We start from the raw sequence: 26,774 nt of genomic DNA, 5'->3' as shown, positions 1-26,774 counted from the left end.
CAGCCAGTGACTTTGTTTATGAAGTGCCAAAACTACCTCAGTAAACTTCCTTGGATTTGTTTTCCCCAAATATGGCCTGTTTATTGTCTATCACCACCATCAGCCACTATCTGGTATACCCTCCCTCCTTGCACCCCATCACCACCACCATCAGGGAGGAGCCCCCCAATACCAGGGTGTGCCCTGAGGTAAAAAAAAAGGTGCGCCTTCCATTTAATGTATGGCCCCAGGGAGAGTTGGAATGAGGACAGCCACCGTGAATCACCACCACTTCTATCAGTACCACGACTACCATTTCCTTACTCCCCGCTGACTTTTCAGTTTTCATTAGCTGTACGCCATAATCATCTACATTATTATAATGAAATAGATCACTCTGTGTGTAATGGATCTATACCAGGGATGCCCAACCTGTGGCCCTCCAGCTGTTGCAAAACTACAATTCCCAGCATGCCTGGACAATCTACAGCTATCAGCATACTGCAGGGCATGGTGGGAGTTGTAGTTTTACAACAGCTGGAGGGCCTCAGAGTTTTCAGCATCCCTAATCTATACAATATATAAGTTTCACTTTTTGAATTTAATTACTGGAATAAATTAACGTTTTGATGATATTCTAATTTATTGAGATGCACCTGTATGTTAGGTGTCTTTATATTAAAAATAAGTCCAACAATAAAGTACTGATGTTTATTAACGTCTTTTTAAAACTTTGTTTATGCATTTCACTATTCATAAATTCATAGAAATTAAATGCTCTTGTGCACCCCCAATTTAAAGGGAACCTGTCACATTGAACACAATTTTATGGTAAAAAAATCTAGTAAAATCTATCATTTATACATTTAGATTCCTGATCATTCTGGACTTTGAAGTCAAGATGGAGGTCCTCTCAGTGATTGACAGTTATCTCTGTATACACAGTCATAGAGGAAAGGCTGTCAATCACTGATAGGGCCACCTCCTTGACTTCAAAGCCCAGAATAATCAGGAATTTAAATATATAAATGATAGATTCTACTAGATCTTTTTTCCCCATAAAATTATGTGCCAATCAGCTCAGTTCCTCTTGCTCTATAACATGCTGCCTGTATCTTACATTGCATTTTCATGGGGACAGGTTTCCTTTAAGCCTAATAAATCTACAACTTGTCTGACTAAAAACAAGTTCTGAGACATAGATAAATAAATGTAATCGCTTATGTAATGCAAAGTACAAATTAAACAATCCCCTTGGTCCTATAGGCCATAATTAGCCTGATCCATAAGGGGCTAACGATAATAACTACATGGCGGTTTTTAATAATGTATACTAATGGCTAAACTAAAGAATGACCATCTCAGTTGCCACTCTGCAAACAGTGGAATGGAGAGAGTCCTAGTAGTGATAGCCCATTTGATCTGTAAATTGGACTGGAGCTGTGTTATAAGAATGGATTGCATGTATCAGATAAACTTATTCGATATTTTCATTAGGCCAGTCCTAGATGGACCCCTGTGGTTCTACTGAATCATGATTTAGATCAATATAGAACTCTGTAGTGATGTATGCTTTATAATAGTCTTACATTATCCTTATTATTATGACGTTTTCATGCACAGGTTGCTCCTGTCTAGATAAACTGTTGGTTTATCTAGACCAGAAATTCATAATCCCTTTATTATGGGTGTCTGAAGCCCTGGACAATTCCCAACCTTTCTCCTCTCTGGGAACCCTTTATCCTGTGTAGAAGTTGTTGTTTTCTAGGGAAGCCCTAACCAGGTTGCTAAGAACCTTAGTTGAAACCTATCTGGACCAGTACTATCATATAGCACTGATACTAACAATGCAAGCAACAATCAGGTACAATTCTTAGCCACCTAATGAGAGACACAGAGGGTCATTTATGAAGACCAGCGTATTAGACACCAGTCTTAATAACTCCTATAGCTGGCAGTGGATCCGCCGAAGTTATGAAGAGTCGCTGTCCTCTACATAACTTCTGCGCATCCAGTGCCAGTCTAAATGTAAGCCAGCTTCCTTGCGTAGAAGATAATGAAGAAGACGGGCCTGCTGGCCTGTTCCCTTCCCTGCCACGTCCATTTTTTAGACCTGGCATAAGCGGTAAAAAGTCACAGATTGTAGCACAAATAACCTTTGCACCTCAATCTGTGCTAGAAATACGCCTAATATAGACGTATTTCTGGATAGTAAATGACCCCCATAGTCCATAGATGAATAGTAACCAATATTTAAAGGGTTTTTCCAGGATTTTGATACTAATGACTAATCCTCAGAATGGGTCATCAGTATCTGATCAGTGGGTGTGCGACACCCGAGAACCCGGCGGATCAGCTGTTTATGAAGGAACCGGCGCTCCTGTGAGCGCTGCTGCCTTCTTCGTGCTTACCAAGCACAGCACTGCACATTGTATAGTGGCTGTGCTTGGCATCACACTCTGCCCCATTTACTTCAATGGGGCTGAGCTTGATACCAAGCACAGCCGCCATACAATGTACAGTGCTGTGCTTGGTAAGAACGAAGAAGGCCGCAGCGCTCATAGGAGCGCCGGTGCCTTCTCAAACAGCTGATCGGCAGGGTTCTCGGGTGTCGGACACTCACTGGTCAGATACTGATAACCTATCCTGAGGATAGGTCATCAGTATCACAATAACGGAAAACCCCTTTAATAATTCAGATGCAGACCACTACTGGTCTCTGTGGGCTCCCTGCATTGATCCTTCAGTAGGCTGGATACACATAAATAATGTATAGTTTCCTCAATCCATCAGAGTAATATATTGCAAAGCAAACATTAACTCATAATCAATGTCATTATTTATGCTAATATTTTAAGGATTACATTAATTACAAAGAAAAGTTTATTCATCATCAGAGGACATAGAGCCACTCACTGCTGAGAATGCATTTTCTTTGTGTGGAATTCTGTTGTCTGTGTACAGCGGCTATTGTTACTCTTCCAGCCTTTTAGTAAAAAAAAACTGCATCTCTCGAAAGCCCGAAACGCAAGTCTGTGACAAAACATATGCAGTTTTCTTTACTAAAATGAATTCAGAGCAAAGGCTCTTTGAATCATTGAGATGTCGTCAGTGTATGTCTGCAAAAACATGTTAATGAATGGTATAGTAAATATTTTTGCATTTATTGCAGTTTTGGATTGAAAGTAAAAAGAAAAGGAAATTGGGGGAAAAAAAGTCTAGTAAAAAGAAAGCATGTCAGTGATCACCATTAAGGTTTTTCAATATTTAATGGGAGGGCTATTTGCCATGCAATCCCTGGGAGATTTGTAGTGTGAGTACTGTGTGGTTGCTTAGTTACTGGATCCCAAGAGGATGGATGTGAGGAAAGGTTGTAGAAAGAAAACCAAGCAGTAACAAGAGAGTGCAGCAATGACATCCAACAAGAAAGCAGAAAGTGTCACATACAATCCCGCGTCCTAATAAAACCTAAGTCATAGAGTGTGTAATATTACTAGGGCGTCTGGTTAGAAGAAGAAAGGAAATAAATAAAAAAAACTGTCATTACAACTAGATGCAATCCGCATTCATTGCTTGATGGCACTATGGATGCAACAAAAATGTGGACTATTAGTCTGATAAATTATTTTACCGGCATTGTTCCTAATATTCGCAGGTTGGAAAAGTTTTTGTGGTTTAGGAAGTGCAATGTATCTATACAGCTTCCCTTCACACAAATATTAGATGATAATATCTGACTGTCTGCATCCACCACAGGCCGCGCTGCTTGACATGTTGATGGGCCACCAGTATTGGCCCCTTTAATCTGTATAATTTACTTTACTTCTTTTGGTTATGCTGCGACTGCTGCTGTTCTCTCATAATTCTAACTTCAGAACTCCTCCCCCTTTACAGCCCTGGTGTTGGCCAGTTCTTTGTGAGAGGAGCTAATGCTGCATACTTTGCTTGCTAGTTAGCTCCACCTCCCGTGTCACCCATGTTCACCACTCCAGCACTTAATTTCAGCAACCTCCAACTCCTGTGACGGTCTCTCCCGTTACAGGGGTCAGAAGATCTTAGAGACTGGCTGTACGTGATGTGATCTGACAGCCTCTTTGGTTTCACTTGATTCTGTGTTGTTGCTGGTTATGACTACACCTCTTGTCTCAGGTGTAGCTTAAGTGGTCATTCCAACTTCTCTATTTAGTCTGGTCTCACCCATCATGCTATGTGGTTGATAGCTCCTTTCTGGTTTTGGAAGTGCTGGTGTTTGTTTCTCCACTTGTTCCTGCTCATCCGCGTACTTCGGAGTTAAGAGTCTTTTCCTATTTTCTAGTTTATTGTATTCCCCTATCTTTTGGTATTAGGCCTGAGGGAGTCTCCTGTTCTTTCAGCTGGTAAGGAACAGGTCATCTTTTGTCCCGACACTATCTTCAGGTCAGATAGGGCTCTAGGTTCTGGTGTATGAACATTCCTACCATCGAGGTCTGTTCATACTGATAGTAGTCAGGGCTCGGTCTAGGGATTCACTAGGTGGTGACCTTTCCTCTTTCCATAGCTTCCAGGCCTAGTACCTTTTCCCTCCACTCCTGTGTTCGGTGTGGCGTTTACTACCCACACCGTGCCGTGACAACTCCTAGCAGCTAGGCCTGCTCACTCCCTCTGGCAGGTGTGCTCAGTAAGTAGCACCACATTGATGGTGAGATGAGTCCAATGCTGCAGCAGCTATTTACTAGTTGAATATTTTGGGGAAGGCAGTGTGAGGCTGCCATCTGCTAGAATGAGACTGTGACCATCAGTAACTGGGGGGGTTATTTAGGGCCTACTGAAATAAGACAGGTACAATCAGTAATTAGAGGTGGAAGCATGGGCCTACTGGAATGAGACTATGACCCTTAGTAACTAGGGGGCATTTAGGGCCTACTGAAATGAGACGGGTACCATCAGTAATTGGGGGGTAGTGACAGACTGCTGCAATAAGAGTGTAACTATCAGTAATTGAGGGGACAGTGAGGGACTGCTGGAATGTGAGTGAGTATCAATATTAAAGGGACTTCTCTAGTTAGGGATCATTGCTGGTCCTTTACCCAGGGCTGACTACAAACTCTGACTCTATACAGGTATTTTGTTCGGCAAGGTGGTTTTCATTTGGCATTGCTGGGGCGGTATTTTGTGCTGCACTGTGGTATCTGTTTGCTATTGTCGGCATTTTGTGCTGCACCTTGCTATGTGGTGCTCCTATAGTGGTTTGGTGCTGCTAGGGAGCTATTTTGTGTCGTGCTTCTATGTGTATTATGTGCCACTATTTTTCTAAACTGAGGGGTAGGCAGTAATAATGTGTGTATGGGCTGGTGGAGTCTGTGGGCCAGTACTGCTTTTTATTGCCAGTCCAGCCCCGATCCACCTCTAACCAAAGTTTATTATATATGATGTATACAGGATACCCAACTAATAGTAGTTGCTGACAACCAGAATTTTTGGTATTAGAAGCCAAGAATTAAGACATATGATGTGTTTTAGCTTTGGGTCTCCCTACTGCTCTAGACCATCATAGTTGGACAATCCCATATGGCTTGAACAGTCAGTCTAACCCAGATGTAAATTAGACAAAAGATGCCTTATTTAATTACTAAAGGATCCCAGGAATGCTGCCAACATTTCTAGTTTATTTTCCTAGATTAGAGAAATTAAGTTACTAGGAAAATATGTGCCATGAAGACACTGGTGACTCTGTGATTTCTGTGTTCTGCATAACCCTGTATGGTGGTACACAGAATGCCTATGGGTCCAGATAACAGTCATGTGATAAATCCATGTGCTATTGTATGATGTCTACATAAGGTATTGGATATAGAAAATAATTATTCCATAATACCACAAATACTGCTTGCCACTATTTTTATTACAATGGTTTTGCAGCGAATCTGTCAGATGAAAAGCATGATGTGCTTCCATAGAAAATCAGGTAATGATATGCAAAAATGATACAAAAATAAAATATTTTTTTGTATACAGAAATCAACTTTTTATTCTTACATTTATTCAGATTTATTTTACACCGGATCAGTTTACCAATTCATGTATTGACACTGTTGCAGTATTATTATATTACTATATCAGGGTTATTATTTCCAAATGTTTGGCACCTGGCATTGGAGGTGTTCAGTATTTTGATATTGATGTCTAATCCTCGGAATATGTCATCAATATGAGATTAGCAGGGTTTCAACCCCAGGCAGTCTTGCCAATCAGCTGTTTGAAGAGACCGCAGTGTTCTGGTGAATGCTGAGGGCTCTTCCTAGGCCGGTGACTTCACATCCATCTGTCACATGGCCTAGATGCAGCTCAGTCCCATTCAAGTGAATGGATCTAAGGGCTTGTTCACATCACCACTATGTATTCCATTATGGCTTTTCATTATAACATGGTTATAACGGAAAATAACGGAATCCATAAGATGGAAATCAAAATGGAAACCTTTAGAGGCATTCTGTTTTGATCCGTCATAATAGAAGTATATGGGCAAGCATAACTAATCAATTTGGTTTCCGTTATGCTGGATGGAAAACAAACAAAGCTATAGCAGTGATATATTAGCGCATAAAATCAATAAATATACATATATATATATATATATATATATATATACACACATGAATCTAGGAGTACCTTTCACATAATTGCTATTGTGGAGATATCTCATTATAGTTTGTCTTTACTTCCAGTGTGGTAGCCGTGATCCAGTCCATCTATCTCTCCCTTAGAATAATAAAACATAAATTCGTGAGACACCAGTAACCCTAAAAACACATTAAAAACATATCTACATTTATAAATCTTTACAGATGAGGTATATACTGTGACACAGTGAGGGGTTGTGCCTGGCATGGCAGGTATTTTCCTCCCAGCATGTGAGGTCAAATAATGGACCGGAGTTTAAATGCCGGTCCAGGTTTAGGCAGCAACTGGCTGTCCTTAAATAGGCAGCTGGGATCAGCAGAGATGTCTCTGTTTTTGGGATCTGAGGCTTTGTGCCATGCTGGAGGGCTGAGAGCCGCATGCTGGGAAAACAGGCCCCCTTTTCATTGTGTGTTCAAAGTTACATGCTGTTTTGTGCAATTGCCTTAAGTGTGAATAAATACTGACATTTTGAGTTAAGAACTTGTATTTTGTCTCTGTACTGCGCCCGCTTACCCGGTCTACCAGAGCGAAACCCCAAAATACGTACCGATACATTACTCAATACCACTTACATTGAATTCATTGTTTAATCTCTACGGTTGTAAGGATTTCAGAGTGAATATCTATTTTAACTCTATTTTTTTGTAGAATTTCCTCCTCTCCTCAAATTACTTACTGAGTCGATCACCCCAAGTCTCAATTGATTAATCGATTGTCCTGCCTCAATAAAATGTTTTGCCACCGGTAATTCCATTATAGCCTTTTTTTATAGTACTCCTATGTTTACCGTATTTATTCTTTCCCTTATTTCCATTGTTCTTTCCCCTACATATATTAAGCTGCAGAGGCATTGAATCATGTACACCTCATCTCTTGATCGGCATGTACAGTACAGACCAAAAGTTTGGACACACCTTCTCATTCAAAGAGTTTTCTTTATTTTCATGACTATGAAAATTGTAGATTCACACTGAAGGCATCAAAACTATGAATTAACACATGTGGAATTATATACATAACAAAAAAAGTGTGAAACAACTGAAAATATGTCATATGAAATGGTCTTCCAACAGTCTTGAAGGAGTTCCCAGAGATGCTTAGCACTTGTTGGCCTTTTTGCCTTCACTCTGCAGTCCAGCTCACCCCAAACCATCTCGATTGAGTTCAGGTCCGGTGACTGTGGAGGCCAGGTCATCTGGTGCAGCACCCCATCACTCTCCTTCATGGTCAAATAGCCCTTACACAGCCTGGAGGTGTGTTTGGGGTCATTGTCCTGTTGAAAAATAAATGATGGTCCAACTAAACGCAAACCGGATGGAATAGCATGCCGTTGCAAGATGCTGTGGTAGCCATGCTGGTTCAGTATGCCTTCCATTTTGAATAAATCCCCAACAGTGTCACCATCATAGCACCCCCACACCATCACACCTCCTCCTCCATGCTTCACAGTGGGAACCAGGCATGTAGAGTCCATCCGCTCACCTTTTCTCACCAAAGACACGGTGGCTGGAACCAAAGATCTCAAATTTGGACTCATAAGACCAAAGCACAGATTTCCACTGGTCTAATGTCCATTCCTTGTGTTCTTTAGCCCAAACAAGTCTCTTCTGCTTGTTGCCTGTCCTTAGCAGCGGTTTCCTAGCAGATATTCTACCATGAAGGCCTGATTCACACAGTCTCCTCTTAACAGTTGTTCTAGAGATGTGTCTGCTGCTAGAACTCTGTGTGGCATTGACCTGGTCTCTAATCTGAGCTGCTGTTAACCTGCGATTTCTGACTCGCAGCAGAGGTGACTCTTGGTCTTCCTTTCCTGGGGCGGTCCGCATGTGAGCCAGTTTCTTTGTAGCGCTTGATGGTTTTTGTGACTGCACTTGGGGACACTTTCAAAGTTTTCCCAATTTTTGGGACTGACTGACCTTCATTTCTTAAAGTAATGATGGCCACTCGTTTTTCTTTACTTTGCTGCTTTTTTCTTGCCAAAACACAAATTCTAACAGTCTATTCAGTAGGACTATCAGCTGTGTATCCACCTGACTTCTCTACAACGCAGCTTGATGGTCCCAACCCCATTTATAAGGCAAGAAATCCCACTTATTAAACCTGACAGGGCACACCTGTGAAGTGAAAACCATTTCAGATGACTACCTCTTGAAGCTCATCAAGAGAATGCCAAGAGTGTGCAAAGCAGTAATCAAAGCAAAAGGTGGCTACTTTGAAGAACCTAGAATATGACATATTTTCAGTTGTTTCACACTTTTTTGTTAGGTATATAATTCCACATGTGTTAATTCATAGTTTTGATGCCTTCAGTGTAAATCTCCAATTTTCATAGTCATGAAAATAAAGAAAACTCTTTGAATGAGAAGGTGTGTCCAAACCTTTGGTCTGTACTGTGTATCGTTCCTTGATGTGGTAAATTTCCACAATTACAACATCTCAAACAATGGAAATTGATCATCTTGGGAGGGGCTAAACACCATGGTCCCTCTTTCTTCTTACTACAAAAGTATGATTTTACTCATTTATCCCTCAAGTTCGTATTCCTCCTATAGGACATCAATGGAGGTACCTAAAAATCCACAACAGAGGGTAGTCCCTTTTGAAGGATTGTCCACTGTCCAATGTCAACATCATTGCTATTTGTTTAAAGGTCCCATATGTAGATATAAAAGGGATTCTCTGTTGTCTCACATCTTTCTGCACTGCCTGTAATATAGTTTCCCTATTCATTTGTCTTATTTTTGTACTGCCCCTTTGTACTATATATATGTGAAACATTCACTCTATATATATATGCTTGAGAAAGACTATGTATTAGTCGAAACATTGCACTTTTCCTACATTTTATGAATCTATTTAATTAAAGAAACTATTGGAGGATATTCAATGTTATTTTTTGGAATCTTGCTGAACACTTGATGTGGATCTTATTGGTGAGACGGACTGTTGTATTCTTGGTGGATAAGTCAGAAGGATGTTGGAGCTGCTGTCACATTTATATTGAATATCCAGAGGATAGGTCATCAATATTAAACACCTGGAAACCTTTTTATGCTCCTTCCTCCATTATTTAAATTATTTTATTTTGCCTATGACAGTGAATTTTTAGGTGGATATACAGGTGAAACTCGAAAAATTTAAATATCGTGCAAAGTTCATTTATTTCGGTAATGCAACTTAAAAGGTGAAACTAATATATGAGAGAGACTCATTACATGCAAAGCAAGATATTTCAAGCCTTTATTTGGATGATTATGGCTTACAGCTTATGAAAACCCCAAAGACACAATCTCAGGTACCCTTTGCTCAGGGGGTATGGATTAATTAGCTGACTAGAGTGTGACACTTTGAGCCTAGAATATTGAACCTTTTCACAATATTCTAATTTTAAGTTGCATTGCTGAAATAAATTAACTTTTGCACAATAGAAAAAGAGGAGTGTAGCAACTCTCACCTGCCCTTCCTTTGATTGTGAGCACGGACAGCCCGTGTCAGGTGCGGGCGACAATGGAAAAAAGAAGTTGAGAAAATCCAGCTCCACTTAGATAAAGGAATATGCGTTTATTCAGCTTGCGGTTAAAAACTCATCCACGGATTACAAAATAGCAGTCTTGTCTAAGCTTTTCGGGCTACCAGAGACAATTCCAGCCCTTCTTCGTGTCATGAAGAAGGGCTGGAATTGTCTCTGGTAGCCCAAAAAGCTTAGACAAGACTGCTATTTTGTAATCCGTGGATGAGTTTTTAACCGCAAGCTGAATAAACGCATATTCCTTTATCTAAGTGGAGCTGGATTTTCTCAACTTCTTTTTTCCAACTTTTGCACAATATTCGAATTTTTCGAGTTTCACCTGTGTGTAATAGAGTTCATTTTGTATCCATTTTAATTATGTCTTCTGGGCCTAATGCAAAATCTATACCAAACCACCCCAACCATCATATGTCAGTTATAGCAGTGTGGTCCTCTTATGTGCTAGCGGTGCCTTTAAAGGGGTTGTAATGTATCCCGCCCAACAAATATCACTGTTATATCACTTTCCCCAGATGTCACGAGGGTGTCAAGAGCCACGCCTGACTCCGTTGTACCCGGGGTCAGGAGGTCGCAGCGGTTGGCTGCACACTCTATGTCAGATAGGGAAGTTTCCTTATTGTAGCTTTCTGGGTTTGCTTTACAAACCCTTTTGGCTCACTCAGGGATCTGTAGCTCCTTCTCTCAGCTGTTCCTTGTCCAGCACTCCCAATCCTCCTTATATTCCCCTCTCACACTTCTCTGGTTGCCAGATATAGAGCTTCCTGCCTGGACATCTATTCTGACCCACTGGAGCTGTGTTGCTGCGTTCTCTGAGTGTTGCCTTAGAACGCTACCCTCCGGATCCCTGTTGGACCTTTGTGGACAATTGTTGCCGTCCACCTGGGTGTTTGTGTTTGTCTGTGTTTGTCTGTCCTCTCCCTGGTGTTTCCCTCTTAGTGCAGTGGTGAGGACTAGCGATCCCACCGGCCCGTTCATTATCTAGGGCTCATTTCAGGGAAAGCCAGGGTTTAGGCACGTGATCGCCGCACGGGTGAGGAACCCGTCTAGGGACGTCAGGGCAGGCAGGTGCCAGCTGCAAGGTGAGTTAGGGGTCACCACCTTTCCCTCTCCCTTGGGCAGGGATTTCCCTGTTTTCCTCCCTGTGCGTGTTGCCGGTCATTACACCAGATCCCACCATTTTTCAAAATTGCCATATTCTAAAGTTATGAGCCTACCAATGCACCCTGCGGCAAATCTGTTTTGATATTCAGTTCTTGTAGGTTACATCCTGCATTGGAGCCTTATAATGTAGGACAGACAAACACCATTAGAAATAACAAGGTGTGTGATTAATGTCACATGTCCTGCTTATGTCAGGACTCGTATCACTGCCCTAAGGCATGATGGGACAGTGGACACATGACAAATCAGGAAGTAGGATTCAATATGGGGGATAAGCGAAAACTGCTAATGTGGCAAATTTGAAAACTAAAAAAACAAACATTCCAAGTAGGAATACGAGCTAGAGTAATTGAAAAATTTTGAAACTTTAGAGTGAAAAATAGTTTATGGCACAACCCCTTTAAAGAGGACCTTTCATTACAATACAAAATCTAAACTAAGTATACAGACATGAAGAGCGGCACCCAGGGATCTCCCTGCACTTACTATTATCCCTGGGCGCCGCTCCATTCTCCCGGTATAGGCTCCGGTATCTTCAGATTTTCGGCTCAACCGGGAGGAGCCTGCTCTTGTTCTCCTGGGCGTCTACTGAGAAAAATACCTCTCAGCGCTACATTCTGGGAGAAGGAGACACCCAGGAGAACAAGAGCAGGCTCCTTCCGATTTGAGCCGAAAATCTGAAGATACCGGAGCCTATACCGGGAGAACAGAGCGGCGCCCAGGGATAATAGTAAGTGCAGGGAGATCCCTGGGCGCTGCTCTCCATGTCTGTATACTTAGTTTAGATTTTTTATCGTAATGAAAGGTCCTCTTTAAGTCCACCAAGACAATGTGTAGCAGTAGGGAGTTTAGAAGTAGTAGTTGCACCTGAGTCCCAGTGCCTGAGGACCCTCAAAGCACCCTTTGTCACACAAGAAGGCACAAGTATAATATAGGACAAAGTGGAGAAGGGAATCCTGTTACGGGTTTTCCATTTAGGCCTCGGAGCGTTAAGATATGCTATTAACTTTATTTTGTTGAAAGTATTTGGAAACTAATGGCTTATTCACACAGTCAGTGTTCGGTCAGTGATTTGCATCAGTGATTCTGAGCCAAAACAAGGTGTAGGTTTAAACACAGAACAGCAGATCTTTCCCTTAGACCTTATGTCTGTGGAGGCTCCAATTCTGGTTTTGGATCACAATCACTGATGGAAATCACTGACCAAAACACTGACGTGTGACTGAGGCTTAACTGGAAACAATTTCATTTACCAAAAGAAGCCTTTGTGGTACCAGTAGTTCTATATTATATTGGGGAGTTTATGATAATGCTGAGTTGAAAATTTTTACATTTTAACCAGAAGTGTAGCCTTTAGAAGTTTTTTGTGAAAAAATGTAATATCAAAGCTATACTTTAAAAAGTTGTACATATATGAGGTGCTAATCAAATAATTTGCAAGCACAATAAGTAGATTTCGCCTTTGGCATAGACAACAAGAAGCACACATCAAACTGATTTCTTAATGTTGTTCTAGCAGAAGTCCCCTGAGATACGGAAGAGCTTTTGCTGGGATTTTTGCTAACTAGCCAGTAGTCCCCCTTTAGGTTAAATATGTTTCAAATATACAAATGTAGCAGAGCTGAATTTGTCTAATTTGACAGCAGTGAGTTTCAGCTTTATTTTATTTTTTTACAACCTTTGTTCTTGATTGTCTTTTTCTTCTGTAACAGGTACTGAAGAAGAAAGACTGGCTCTTGAGGCTGCACTCATGTATGGTGTCAAAAAAGAATTTCGAGATGAGGAACAGTTTTTATCTAGTTGTGACACTACAATGGAATTTCAAGAAGATAACGCTGTATTTGGCAGTGACTTCAAAGTCACTTTAACATTCAAGAACCAAAGTTCTAATCGTTATACAGCATCCGCCTTCCTAACAGGACATGTTGTGTTTTATACTGGAGTCTTCAAATCAGAATTCAAGAATAAGACTATCCAAGTGACTATGGACCCATTATCTAGTAAGATATGTCGACATCTAAAAATAAATACTTTTCTTATTGTGCTGTCTTTCATTTGGCATTAGTTATAGATATGTTTTCATTGAGAACTGTAGCTGATTGTTAAGTATATGGTCAATTCTCACTGCCTTCCTGCTGTTTCCTGTGGGTGAGGAGAGACTTGTGGGTATTGATCCTGGTCTCCGATCTCCTCTTTATTCTGCTGCTTCCATGATCCTGCCTGATGGCTGAGAGTCCCTGAGTATTTAAGGTACCCTTTCCAGTAGAAGGGTGTCTGAGCTTTAAGTTCCATTGGTGACTAGAAAAGGTGTTTGATAGTCTAGTGCTATTGCAATGTGCTTGTATTTATACTGCATTTTCTCCTGCCTCTATTCCTGCCATGTTTCAAGTGTGTTCCTTCCTGCCTGTGTGCCCCTGCACGTTCAAGTCCAAGTTCAGTTCATGTTTAAGTTAACCCAGTCTGTCTACCCTTACTGTGCCCAAGTCAAGTCCCTAGCCTGCATGCCTCTTGTTTGCTTCATCAATAGTCTGCCCACAAGGCTTTCCTGTGTCTTCATTAACTGTGTGCTGCATGGATCTAAAAAACAAACCAGTAATCTAGTCTGAGTGACTGTTCAGACTATACTTGTGGTTTTCCTGTGTTTTAATGCGTTTTCTGTACTTTGAGCTTCTGGTACTTGCAGCGTTCCCATCCTTAGTGGTTCAGCTGCCAAAAACACCGGGACTAGCCCAGGAGATAGCAGACCAGTTGCTTCCCTGCAACGAAGTCTAGATGCTTGTATAGGGGTTAAAGAGTGAATACCAATATTTTTCACAGTTGTACAAACCATCAGGCCCCTTACTGCAAAAGGATTCTTGTGCTTTTTAGTCAGACATTCTATATAACTTTGCAGGCATCTTATATGAATGACAATTTTGGATTAAAATAATATTCCTACACATTAAAATGAACCGACAACATAAATTGAAAGGTTTTATTGTAGGACAGCATAATCAATGTTTATAGCTCACTATGTAATACATTTCTATGAAAAAGCATGTTACTTTCTTCTCACGTGGATAAAATAGCGTTCACTTCCTTGTGACCCTCAATCTCTGTCACAGAAAATCCCTTTCCTGATTACCTCAGGGAGACAGGGTTACTGGCAGGTCTTGTTGGATTTATGGAAAATCCTAGCATGTTTCAATCATTTAGCTTTTTCCTTGTTACTATAAAATGTGGTAAATTATCAATGACATGCCAAGCAAGTGTAAGAACTCAATGTAACATAAAAAGATAGAAAATAGAAAGCAAATAACTAAAGTGTAATAATTCTATACAGCATTCCATGGCTTTAATATTATCACATCAGAGCTAACAGTGGTTGGACCCCTACCGATTGGACACTGATGGCTTGGCTTGCTCGGCTCTTTATAAATTCCTTAAACGTCAATAGAGGGACAAAGATACATGCACAGACACCTCTCTATTCACCCCCCACAGCCAGAGGCTCCCTCACCGGAAAGGATAGGGGGTGGGGAACCAGTGTTCTAGATATAGGTATGGGTCCTAGAGGTAGGCTGTCAGATATTGAAAGTAGAAGATAACCCTAGTGCACACCTCACATGATATGTAATACTACATTGCATAAATCTGTACGATATATAGAAAAAATTTAGTTTCCTTTGTGCATGGTTAAAATACCCTTTAGAAATTTCTTTAAAAAAACTACTTGATGTAAAATAACTAAAGAAAAAAGTAACAACAAAATATTTCATTTTAAACCCTTAGTGACTAGGGATGAGCGAACTCGAACTGTATAGTTCGGGTTCGTACCGAATTTTGGGGTGTCCGTGACACGGACCCGAACCCGGACATTTTCGTAAAAGTCCGGGTTCGGGTTCGGTGTTCGTCGCTTTCTTGGCGCTTTTGTGACGCTTTCTTGGCGCTTTTTGAAAGGCTGCAAAGCAGCCAATCAACAAGCGTCATACTACTTGCCCCAAGAGGCCGTCACAGCCATGCCTACTATTGGCATGGCTGTGATTGGCCAGAGCACCATGTGACCCAGCCTCTATTTAAGCTGGAGTCACATAGCGCCGCCCGTCACTCTGCTCTGATTAGCGTAGGGAGAGGTTGCGGATGCGACAGTAGGGCGAGATTAGGCAGATTAACTCCTCCAAAGGACTTCACTTGATTAATCGATCGATCTGCAGCTGTGCATCATTGAGCTGCTGAAATTCAAATGCTCACTCACTGTTTTTAGGCTGCCCAGACCGTTTGTCAGTCACTTTTTTCTGGGGTGATCGGCGGCCATTTTGTGTCTTGTGCGGTGCTGCGACCAAGTGCATCCAAGCTGCGACCAAGTGCATTTAACCCTCAATGGTGTGGTTGTTTTTTGGCTAAAGCCTACATCAGGGTGAAGCTGTCACACCAAGTGCATTTAACCAGCAATAGTCTGTTCATTTTTTGGCCATATACTAAATCAGGGGCAAGCTGCGCCTGTCACCAAGTGCATTTAACCCTCAATGGTGTGGTTGTTTTTTGGCCATATACTACATCAGGGGCAAGCTGTGCCTGTCACCAAGTGCATTTAACCCTCAATGGTGTGGTTGTTTTTTGGCTAAAGCCTACATCAGGGTGAAGCTGTCACACCAAGTGCATTTAACCAGCAATAGTCTGTTTATTTTTTGGCCATATACTACATCAGGGGCAAGCTGCGCCCGTCACCAAGTGCATTTAACCCTCAGTAGTGTGGTTGGTCAAGCTATCACACCAAGTGCATTTAACCAGCAATAGTCTGTTCATTTTTTGGCCATATACTAAATCAGGGGCAAGCTGCGCCCGTCACCAAGTGCATTTAACCAGCAATAGTCTGTTCATTTTTTGGCCATATACTACATCAGGGGCAAGCTGCGCCCGTCACCAAGTGCTTTTAACCCTCAGTAGTGTGGTTGGTCAAGCTGTGACACCAAGTGCATTTAACCAGCAATAGTCTGTTCATTTTTTGTCCATATACTACATCAGGGGCAAGCTGCGCCCGTCACCAAGTGCATTTAACCAGCAATAGTGTAGTTATTTTTTGGCCATATCCCAGTCTAATTCTGTCACTAAATCCATACCGGTCACCCAGCGCCTAAATACTAGGCCTCAAATTTATATCCCGCTAAATCTGTCGTTACCGCTGTACTGTTGTGGCTGGGCAAGTTATTTAGTGTCCGTCAAAGCACATTTTTTGTTCAGGGTTGAAATACAATTCCCAATTTAGCAATTTCATAATTTAGTGGTTTCTGCTATATCAGAGCTATTTGAAATCTATCCCTAAAAGGGTATATAATATTCAAGGTGCACATAGGGTCATTCAGAATAACTTCACACACACGCTACTGTGCATTTCCAAGTCCAATTCTGTTAGTAAATCCATACCGGTCACCCAGCGCCTAAATACTAGGCCTCAAATTTATATCCCGCTAAATCTCTCATTACCGCTGTCCTGTTGTGGCTGGAAAAGTTATTTAGTGTCCGTCAAAGCACATTTTTTGTTCTGGGTTGAAATACAATTCCCAATTTAGCAATTTCATAATTTAGTGGTTTCTGCTATATCAGAGCTATTTGAAATCTATCCCTAAAAGGGTATATAATATTCAAGGTGCACATTGGGTCATTCAGAATAACTTCACACACACCCGCTACTGTGTATTTCCAAGTCTAATTCTGTCACTAAACCCATACCTGTCACCCAGCGCCTAAATACTAGGCCTCAAATTTATATCCTGCTAAATCTCTCGTTAACGCTGTCCTGTTGTGGCTGGGAAAGTTATTTAGTGTCCGTCAAAGCACATTTTTTGTTCTGGGTTGAAATACAATTCCCAATTTAGCAATTTCATAATTTAGTGGTTTCTGCTATATCAGAGCTATTTGAAATCTATCCCTAAAAGGGTATATAATATTCAAGGTGCACATTGGGTCATTCAGAATAACTTCACACACACCCGCTACTGTGTATTTCTAAGTCTAATTCTGTCACTAAACCCATACCTGTCACCCAGCGCCTAAATACTAGGCCTCAAATTTATATCCTGCTAAATCTCTCGTTAACGCTGTCCTGTTGTGGCTGGGAAAGTTATTTAGTGTCCGTCAAAGCACATTTTTTGTTCTGGGTTTAAATACAATTCCCAATTTAACAATTTCATAATTTAGTGGTTTCTGCTATATCAGAGCTATTTGAAATCTATCCCTAAAAGGGTATATAATATTCAAGGTGCACATTGGGTCATTCAGAATAACTTCACACACACCCGCTACTGTGTATTTCCAAGTCTAATTCTGTCAGTAAACCCATACCTGTCACCCAGCGCCTAAATACTAGGCCTCAAATTTATATCCTGCTAAATCTCTCGTTACCGCTGTCCTGTTGTGGCTGGGAAAGTTATTTAGTGTCCGTCAAAGCACATTTTTTGTTCTGGGTTGAAATACAATTCCCAATTTAGCAATTTCATAATTTAGTGGTTTCTGCTATATCAGAGCTATTTGAAATCTATCCCTAAAAGGGTATATAATATTCAAGGTGCACATTGGGTCATTCAGAATAACTTCACACACACCCGCTACTGTGTATTTCTAAGTCTAATTCTGTCACTAAACCCATACCTGTCACCCAGCGCCTAAATACTAGGCCTCAAATTTATATCCTGCTAAATCTCTCGTTAACGCTGTCCTGTTGTGGCTGGGAAAGTTATTTAGTGTCCGTCAAAGCACATTTTTTGTTCTGGGTTTAAATACAATTCCCAATTTACCAATTTCATAATTTAGTGGTTTCTGCTATATCAGAGCTATTTGAAATCTATCCCTAAAAGGGTATATAATATTCAAGGTGCACATTGGGTCATTCAGAATAACTTCACACACACACGCTTCTGTGCATTTCCAAGTCTAATTCTGTCACTAAATCCATACCTGTCACCCAGCGCCTAAATACTAGGCCTCAAATTTATATCCTGCTAAATCTCTCGTTAACGCTGTCCTGTTGTGGCTGGGAAAGTTATTTAGTGTCCGTCAAAGCACATTTTTTGTTCTGGGTTTAAATACAATTCCCAATTTAACAATTTCATAATTTAGTGGTTTCTGCTATATCAGAGCTATTTGAAATCTATCCCTAAAAGGGTATATAATATTCAAGGTGCACATTGGGTCATTCAGAATAACTTCACACACACCCGCTACTGTGTATTTCCAAGTCTAATTCTGTCACTAAACCCATACCTGTCACCCAGCGCCTAAATACTAGGCCTCAAATTTATATCCTGCTAAATCTCTCGTTACCGCTGTCCTGTTGTGGCTGGGAAAGTTATTTAGTGTCCGTCAAAGCACATTTTTTGTTCTGGGTTGAAATACAATTCCCAATTTAGCAATTTCATAATTTAGTGGTTTCTGCTATATCAGAGCTATTTGAAATCTATCCCTAAAAGGGTATATAATATTCAAGGTGCACATTGGGTCATTCAGAATAACTTCACACACACCCGCTACTGTGTATTTCTAAGTCTAATTCTGTCACTAAACCCATACCTGTCACCCAGCGCCTAAATACTAGGCCTCAAATTTATATCCTGCTAAATCTCTCGTTAACGCTGTCCTGTTGTGGCTGGGAAAGTTATTTAGTGTCCGTCAAAGCACATTTTTTGTTCTGGGTTTAAATACAATTCCCAATTTACCAATTTCATAATTTAGTGGTTTCTGCTATATCAGAGCTATTTGAAATCTATCCCTAAAAGGGTATATAATATTCAAGGTGCACATTGGGTCATTCAGAATAACTTCACACACACACGCTTCTGTGCATTTCCAAGTCTAATTCTGTCACTAAATCCATACCGGTCACCCAGCGCCTAAATACTAGGCCTCAAATTTATATCCCGCTGAATTTGAATACAATACATTGGGCCAAATAATATATTTGTTGTTGTGGTGAACCATAACAATGAGAAAAACATCTAGTAAGGGACGCGGACGTGGACATGGTCGTGGACATGGTCGGACATGGTGGGTGACGTGAAGCCTCATTCTCTGCTATGACATGCAGACTGATTCTCTGCTGACATGAAGCCAGATTGTCTGTTACGGGACCTCTCTCCTCTGCCTGTGTGCTAGGCCTAAATATATGCCAATGGACTGTTGCAATGGTGGCTGACGTGAAGCCTCATTCTCTGCTATGACATGCAGACTAATTCTCTGCTGACATGAAGCCAGATTGTCTGTTACGGGACCTCTCTCCTCTGCCTGGGTGCTGGGCCTAAATTTATGACAATGGACTGTTGCAGTGGTGGCTGACGTGAAGCCTGATTCTCTGCTATGACATGCAGACTGATTCTCTGCTGACATGAAGCCAGATCCTCTGTTACGGGACCTCTCTCCTCTGCCTGGGTGCTGGGCCTAAATTTATGACAATGGACTGTTGCAGTGGTGGCTGACGTGAAGCCTGATTCTCTGCTATGACATGCAGACTGATTCTCTGCTGACATGAAGCCAGATCCTCTGTTACGGGACCTCTCTCCTCTGCCTGGGTGCTGGGCCTAAATTTATGAAAATGGACTCTTACAGTGGTGGGTGACGTGAAGCCTGATTCTCTGCTATGACATGAAGACTGATTCTCTGCTGACATGAAGCCAGATTGTCTGTTACGGGACCTCTCTCCTCTGCCTGGGTGCCGGGGCCTAAATATCTGAGAATGGACTGTTCCAGTGGTGGGTGACGGGAAGCCAGATTCTCTGCTATGGAACCTCTCTCCAATTGATTTTGGTTAATTTTTATTTATTTAATTTTTATTTTAATTAATTTCCCTATCCACATTTGTTTGCAGGGGATTTACCTACATGTTGCTGCCTTTTGCAGCCCTCTAGCCCTTTCCTGGGCTGTTTTACAGCCGTTTTAGTGCCGAAAAGTTCGGGTCCCCATTGACTTCAATGGGGTTCGGGTTCGGGACGAAGTTCGGATCGGGTTCGGATCCCGAACCCGAACATTTCCGGGATGTTCGGCCGAACTTCTCGAACCCGAACATCCAGGTGTTCGCTCAACTCTATTAGTGACCACTAATATGCCTTAGGCTAGGCCACTACCTTTTTATAGTAGCCTATTAGACGAACTGTACAGACCTCATGTGCAGAGCACAGCTGGAGCTCGGCTGCCTTATGAAAGCCGAGCTTCTGCTCTAATGGTCAAGACTGGCAGATTCAGTCATCTCAGCTGCTTAACTCCTTAGATGAAACTGGCAAGAGCAACCATGGCATCTGAGTGGTTTCAGAGGGAGGCGGGGGTCCCTCTGTCAACTATCAGCACCCCCAGAATTAGATGGAATTAGATGGTGGGGTGCTGATGTCTGTATATCGCAGCTGGAGGTCCAATGTAGGTCCCCAGGCCTGCCCTCTGTGCATGCCTATTAGGCTGTGCCTCCGGCACGGAGATAAGGTGTAACAGAGATAAGGTGTAATAGAAAGATATGCACCTTTTCTGTGTTTTTGACCCGCACCTGGTTTTGGTTCAGAAAAACTGATGGAAATAACTGATCAAATAATGGTAGTGTGAACTCCGCCTAATAAGTGTAAAATCAAGAATCTTGTGAAGTTTTCTTTAAAAAAAAAAAACCTCTTTAAAATACACCTGTTTCCTTTTAAAAATACTTTTCAAAGGAAAAATAATAAACCTTCCACATATTTGGTATCGCATCCTTAGCCCCTTCAGGACCCTGCCATTTTTCACCTTAAGGATCAGGCCATTTTTTGCAAATCTGACATGTCACTTTAAGTGGTGATAACTTTAAAATGGTTTTACTTATCCAAGCTATTCTGAGAATGTTTTTTCGTCACATGTTGTACTTCATGACAGTAGTAAATTTGAGTCAAAATATTTAATTTTTATTTATAAAAAAATGCAAAATTTACAAAAAATTTAGAAAAATTCACAATTTAAAAAAATTTACATTTCTCTGCTTTTAAAACAGATAGTGATACCTCCTAAACTAGTTATTACTTTACATTTCCCATATGTCTACTTCATGTTTTGATTGTTTTGTAAATTACATTTTCTTTTTCTGGGACGTTAGAAGCAAATCTTGAAATTTTTCAGGACCATGCTCATTTTCACCTTAAGGACCAGGCCATTTTTTGCAAATCTGACCAGTGTCACTTTAAGTGCTCATAACTTTAAAATGCTTTGACTTACCCAGGCCGTTCTGAGATAGTTTTTTCGTCACATATTGTACTTCATGACACTGCTAAAATTGGGTCAAAAAAGTTAATTTTTTTGCATAAAAAAATACATTTTTTACCAAAAATTTTGAAAAATTAGCAAATTTCAAAGTTTCAGTTTCTCTACTTCTGTAATACATAGTAATACCCCCAAAAATTGTGATGATTTTACATTCCCCATATGTCTACTTCATGTTTGTAGCATTTTGGGAATGATATTTTATTTTTGGGGGATGTTACAAGGCTTAGAAGTTTAGAAGCAAATTTTGAAATTTTTGAGAAATCTTCAAAATCCCACTTTTTATGGACCAGTTCAGGTTTGAAGTCATATTGTGAGGCTTAGATAATAGAAACCTCCCAAAAATGACCCCATTCTAGAAACTACACCCCTCAAGGTATTCAAAACTGTTTTTTCAAACTTTATTAACCCTTTAGGTCTTCCACAAGAGTTAATGGCAGATGGAGAAACAATTTTGAAATTTCTATTTTTGGGAAAATTTTCCAATATAATACATTTTTTCCAGGAGTAAAACAAGGGTTAACTGCCAAACAACACTCAAAATGGGTTGCCCTGATTCTGTAGTTTGCAGAAACATTCCATATGTGGTCGTAAACTATTGTTTGGCCGAACGGGAGCACATAGAAGGAGGGGAACACCATATGGGTTTTGGAAGGCAGATTTTGCAGGACTGGTTTTGTTTATACCATGTCCCATTTGAAGCCCCCTGTTGCACCCCTAGAATAGAAATTTAAAAAAAGTTACTCCATCTAAGAAAGTACACCCCTCAAGGTATTCAAAACTGGGTTTACAAACTTTGTTAACCCTTTAGGTGTTCCACAAAAGTTAATGGCTGATGGAGAAACAATTTTGAAATTTCTATTTTTTGGAAAATTTTCCAATATAATCAATTTTTTCCAGGAGTAAAACAAGGGTTAACTGCCAAACAACACTCAAAATGGGTTGCCCTGATTCTGTCGTTTGCAGAAACACCCCATATGTGGTGGTAAACTACTATTTGGCTAAACGGCAGGACATAGAAGAAGGGGAACGTCATATGGTTTTTGGAAGGCAGATTTTGCTGGACTGGTTTATTTACACCATGTACCCTTTCAAGCCCCCTGATGCACCCCTAGAGTAGAAACTCCATAAAAGTGACCCCATCTAGGAAACTACGGGATAAGGTGGTTGTTGTTTTGGGACTATTTTTGGGGTAAATTTGATTTTTGGTTGCTCTATATTACTCTTTTTTGAGGCAATGTAACAAAAAAATTAAATTCTAAAATTGTTTCTACATTCGCTATTTAGTTTTGTGGAACACCTAAAGGGTTAACATAGTTTGTAAAGTAACTTTTGAATACCTTGAGGGGTGTAGTTTCTTAGATGGGGTCACTTTTTTGGAGTTTCTAGTCTAGGCTACATCAGGGGGGGCTTCTAATGGGACATGGTGTAAAAAAAAAAACTGTCCATCAAAATCTGCCTTCCAGAAACGGTATGGAGTTCCCTTCGTTCTATGCCCTGCCGTGCGGCTATATAGCCATTTACGACCACATATGGGGTGTTTCTGCAAACTACAGAATTGGGGTAATAAATGTTTAGTTTTGTTTGGCTGTTAACCCTTGCTTTATTACCGGCAAAATGGATTTAAATTTAAATTTTGCCCAAAAATGTTGGTGTTTTGGCACCGTTTTTATTTTATATTTTTAACACCGTTCATCCGAGGCGTTTGGTAAAAAGTTATTTTTATAGCGACGACTTTTACGCACGCGACGATGCCCAATATGTATGGCTCTCAGACTTTAGAGACACTAAGCAGGCATCCTAAAACTGCGGCCCTCCAGATGTTGTAAAACTACAATTCCCACCATGCCCTGATGATGGCTGTAGGTTGTCTGGGCATGCTGGGAGTTATAGTTTTACAACATCTGGAGGGCCGCAGTTTGAGGATGCCTGCACTAAAACTAATATTTTTTGAGGAAAGAAAAATAGTTTTCGTGTCTCCAAAGTCTGAGAGCCATAGTGTTTTATGTTCTCTAGTGAACTGTTGGGGATTATAAAGATTTAGTACTCCATGGAAGTGTGATACTCCCTAAAGCAATCGATAATGCAGAGGCCCGGATGATCGGGGCACGTGTCACATTGAGTAGTGGTGTCCTTCCGTATCCCCCTCTTGTGACACACTCTGCACTTATTTTGGGTTCGTCCCTTCTTTCCAGTATGGGGGACCACACCTGGAAAGTGTTGGCCAGGGACGATCCGGGCGCCTCCAGTTCCCGAGGTACTCCGGCCTGCTCTTTCCCGGTCCGAAAAGATCAGGTCCTTGAGGACTGCCTCATAGAATTGGAGGAATGTCCCTGTGCTGCCAGCGCTTCGGGATAGTACAAAAGAGTTGTACATGGCAACCTGCACCAAGTAGACCACAACTTTTTTGTACCATGCCCGGGTTTTGCGCATGGCGTTATATGGCGTGAGGACTTGATCAGAGAGATCAACTCCTCCCATATACCGATTGTAGTCGACGATACAATCGGGCTTGAGGACCGTTGCCGCGGTACCTCGCACAGGGACTGGGGTGGTGCTGTTACCGTGGATTGTGGACAGCATAAGGACATCCCTCTTGTCCTTATACCTGACCAGCAACAGGTTTCCACTGGTAAGTGCACGGGTCTCACCCCTGGGGATAGGTACCTGGAGGGGGTGGGCAGGGAGGCCGCGTTGATTTTTCCGCACGGTCCCACAAGCGAACGTGGATCTGGCGGCAAGGGACCTGAACAAGGGAATGCTGGTATAAAAGTTATCCACGTACAAGTGGTAACCACTATCCAGCAGTGGGTACATAAGGTCCCACACGAGTTTCCCGCTAACACCCAGAGTGGGGGGACATTCTGGGGGTTGAATACGGGAATCTCGCCCCTCGTACACACGAAATTTGTAAGTGTACCCTGAGGTAATCTCACAAATTTTGTATAGCTTCACGCCATACCTCGCCCGCTTTGTGGGAATATATTGGCGGAAACTGAGTCTCCCTTGAACGCAACGAGAGACTCATCAACCGCGACCTCCCTTCCAGGTACGTAGGCCTGCTGAAATGTGGCCCCAAAGTGATCGATGACCGGCCGTATCTTATACAGCCGGTCATAGGCAGGATCACCTCGGGGTGGACATGCTGCATTATCGGAATAATGCAGACATTTCCGGATGGCCTCAAACCGGTGACGTGTCATGACCATACTGTACAGTGGGGTCTGGTACAGGACGTCCCCACTCCAGTATTGCCTGACACTGGGTTTTTGGACTAGACCCATATGCAGCACGAGGCCCCAAAATGTCCTCATTTCGGCTGCACTGACCGGCGTCCAGCCATCGGGTCTAGCCAAAACTGAGCCTGGGTTTTGAGCGACGAACTGTTGGGCGTACAGATTCGTCTGCTCCACCATCAAATTTACCAGTGGGTTACTGAAAAAAACCCTAAAATAGTCTATTTCAGTAAACCCCACTGTGGGAATCTGGATTCCAGGATTGCCAGCGAAATCCGGAATCTCAGGCTCAAAGTCCAGTGGGGGACACCAGCTAAGTTCATCGGCAGGGGGCTCCGGTGGACTTATTTGGTGGGCCGGGAAACCAGTACGAACCCCAGGGCGGCTCGTACTAGGGTGGGCCACAGGATCCCTAGCAAGTGCGGCCCCTGGCTCCGCCTGGCGGCATCTCCACCGCCTTGGTGGCTCATCGTCATCCGATGATGATGAGGAGGATGCGGATGATAAAAGGAATGTGGGGTCATCCTCATCCTCACTGGGGCTCTCAGAGTCGGAGGTAATCTGGGCATATGCCTCCTCGGCCGAGAACACCCGGCGGGCCATGGGTGTGTGTGCGTGTAGGTGTGCGTGTGTGGAAAACTTTATTATATGTGCGTGTGTGTGGGGGCAACGGGTGTTCGCGTAATAAAAAAGGCAAGAAAAAAAGGGCAAGTGTTAGGAAAAAAAAAAGTTAAAACTTGCTGATCAGGGGTACAACGCTGATCAGCGGTGGGGCGGGTGATGCGGACGGACGCTAAAAAGTGCGGCCAGTCAGCACACGCAGAAAAAAAAAAGTGGTGGTGAGGGGGAGGCTTGTGGGGGCTGGTGGGGGGTGGGGGGTGCTGGTAGGGGGTGGGGGGGCTGGTGGGAAGGGGGGGCAAGTGGCAGGGGGGGTCGGGTTAGGGTTAGATGGATAGATGGAAGTTTGGAAGTTTGGAATAAAAGTACTTTTTTTTTTTTTTTTTTTTCCTAACTTACTTTTCCCTTCTTTCCCTGCCTAACGGTGCCTCTCCCTCACTGACCCTAACCTACCTGGGTGGCGATGGGTGCAGGAGGGTGATGGATGCCGATTAGGGGGACACAGGAGCTGGTGCTGGACGATGCTGCACGGTCAGGGTGCTGGACAGGAAGAGGAGGGGAGAGAGGAGCGCAGGAAGTTTGAATCTCGCGCCTCTCTCCCCTGCACCAATCAGCACCCTGGACAGCAGTGTTCAGCACCAGGGCCAGCACCGCCTCCTCAAATCCTCGGACTGGGATTGGTGGTGTAAAATTACGCCACTGATCGCAGTCTTTTTCCGGTTCATCGGGTCACAGGACACCCGAATGGACCGGAAACGCAGAAAACCGCAGGTCTGAATTGACCTGCGGTTTTCTGCGATCGCCGATACGGGGGGGTCCAATGACCCCCCCCCCCCCCGCGTTGTTACGGGATGCCGGCTGAATGATTTCAGCCGAAATCCCGTTCCGATTAACCCCCGCGGCGCCGGAATTACATTTTTAAGTCAGGACGTACCGGTACGTCCTCGGTCCTTAAGGACTCGGGAAATAGGGCGTATGTCCTTAAGGGGTTAAAGGGCCGGTTTAGGTCTGAAGTCACTTTGTGAGGCTTACATAATAGAAACTACCCATAAATAGCCCAATTTTAGAAACTACACCATTCAAGGTATTCAAAACTGATTTTACAAACTTTCTTAACCCTTTAGGTGTTCCACAAGAATTAGAGGAAAATGGAGATGAAATTTCAGAATTTCACTTTTTTGGCAGACTTTTGATTTTAATAAATTTTTTCCAGTAACAAGGCAAGGGTTAACAGCCAAACAAAACTCAATATGTATTGCCCTGATTCTGTAGTTTACAGAAACACCCTATATGTGGTCGTAAATAGGGATGAGTGAATCGACTTCAGATGAAACATCCGAAGTCAATTCGCA

The 26,774-nt window shown here is 42.2% G+C and overlaps 1 protein-coding gene across 3 annotated transcripts in view; it reads left to right on the top strand.

Annotated features, from left to right (window-relative positions):
- F13A1 (coagulation factor XIII A chain) overlaps window positions 1-26,774 on the top strand; it is a 186,183-nt gene that overhangs the window by 129,593 nt on the left and 29,816 nt on the right. For all 3 annotated transcript variants that reach the window (XM_044294621.1, XM_044294619.1, XM_044294620.1), the window contains exon 12: window positions 13,042-13,329. In XM_044294621.1, coding sequence (XP_044150556.1) covers window positions 13,042-13,329 — 288 coding nt within the window. The remainder of the gene's footprint in view (window positions 1-13,041; window positions 13,330-26,774) is intronic.

This window comes from Bufo gargarizans, chromosome 5 (genome assembly GCF_014858855.1).
Source record: "Bufo gargarizans isolate SCDJY-AF-19 chromosome 5, ASM1485885v1, whole genome shotgun sequence".
NCBI lineage: Eukaryota > Metazoa > Chordata > Amphibia > Anura > Bufonidae > Bufo > Bufo gargarizans.
The sequence above is the reverse complement of the archived record's forward strand: the minus strand, read 5'-3'. Positions and strand labels throughout refer to the sequence as shown.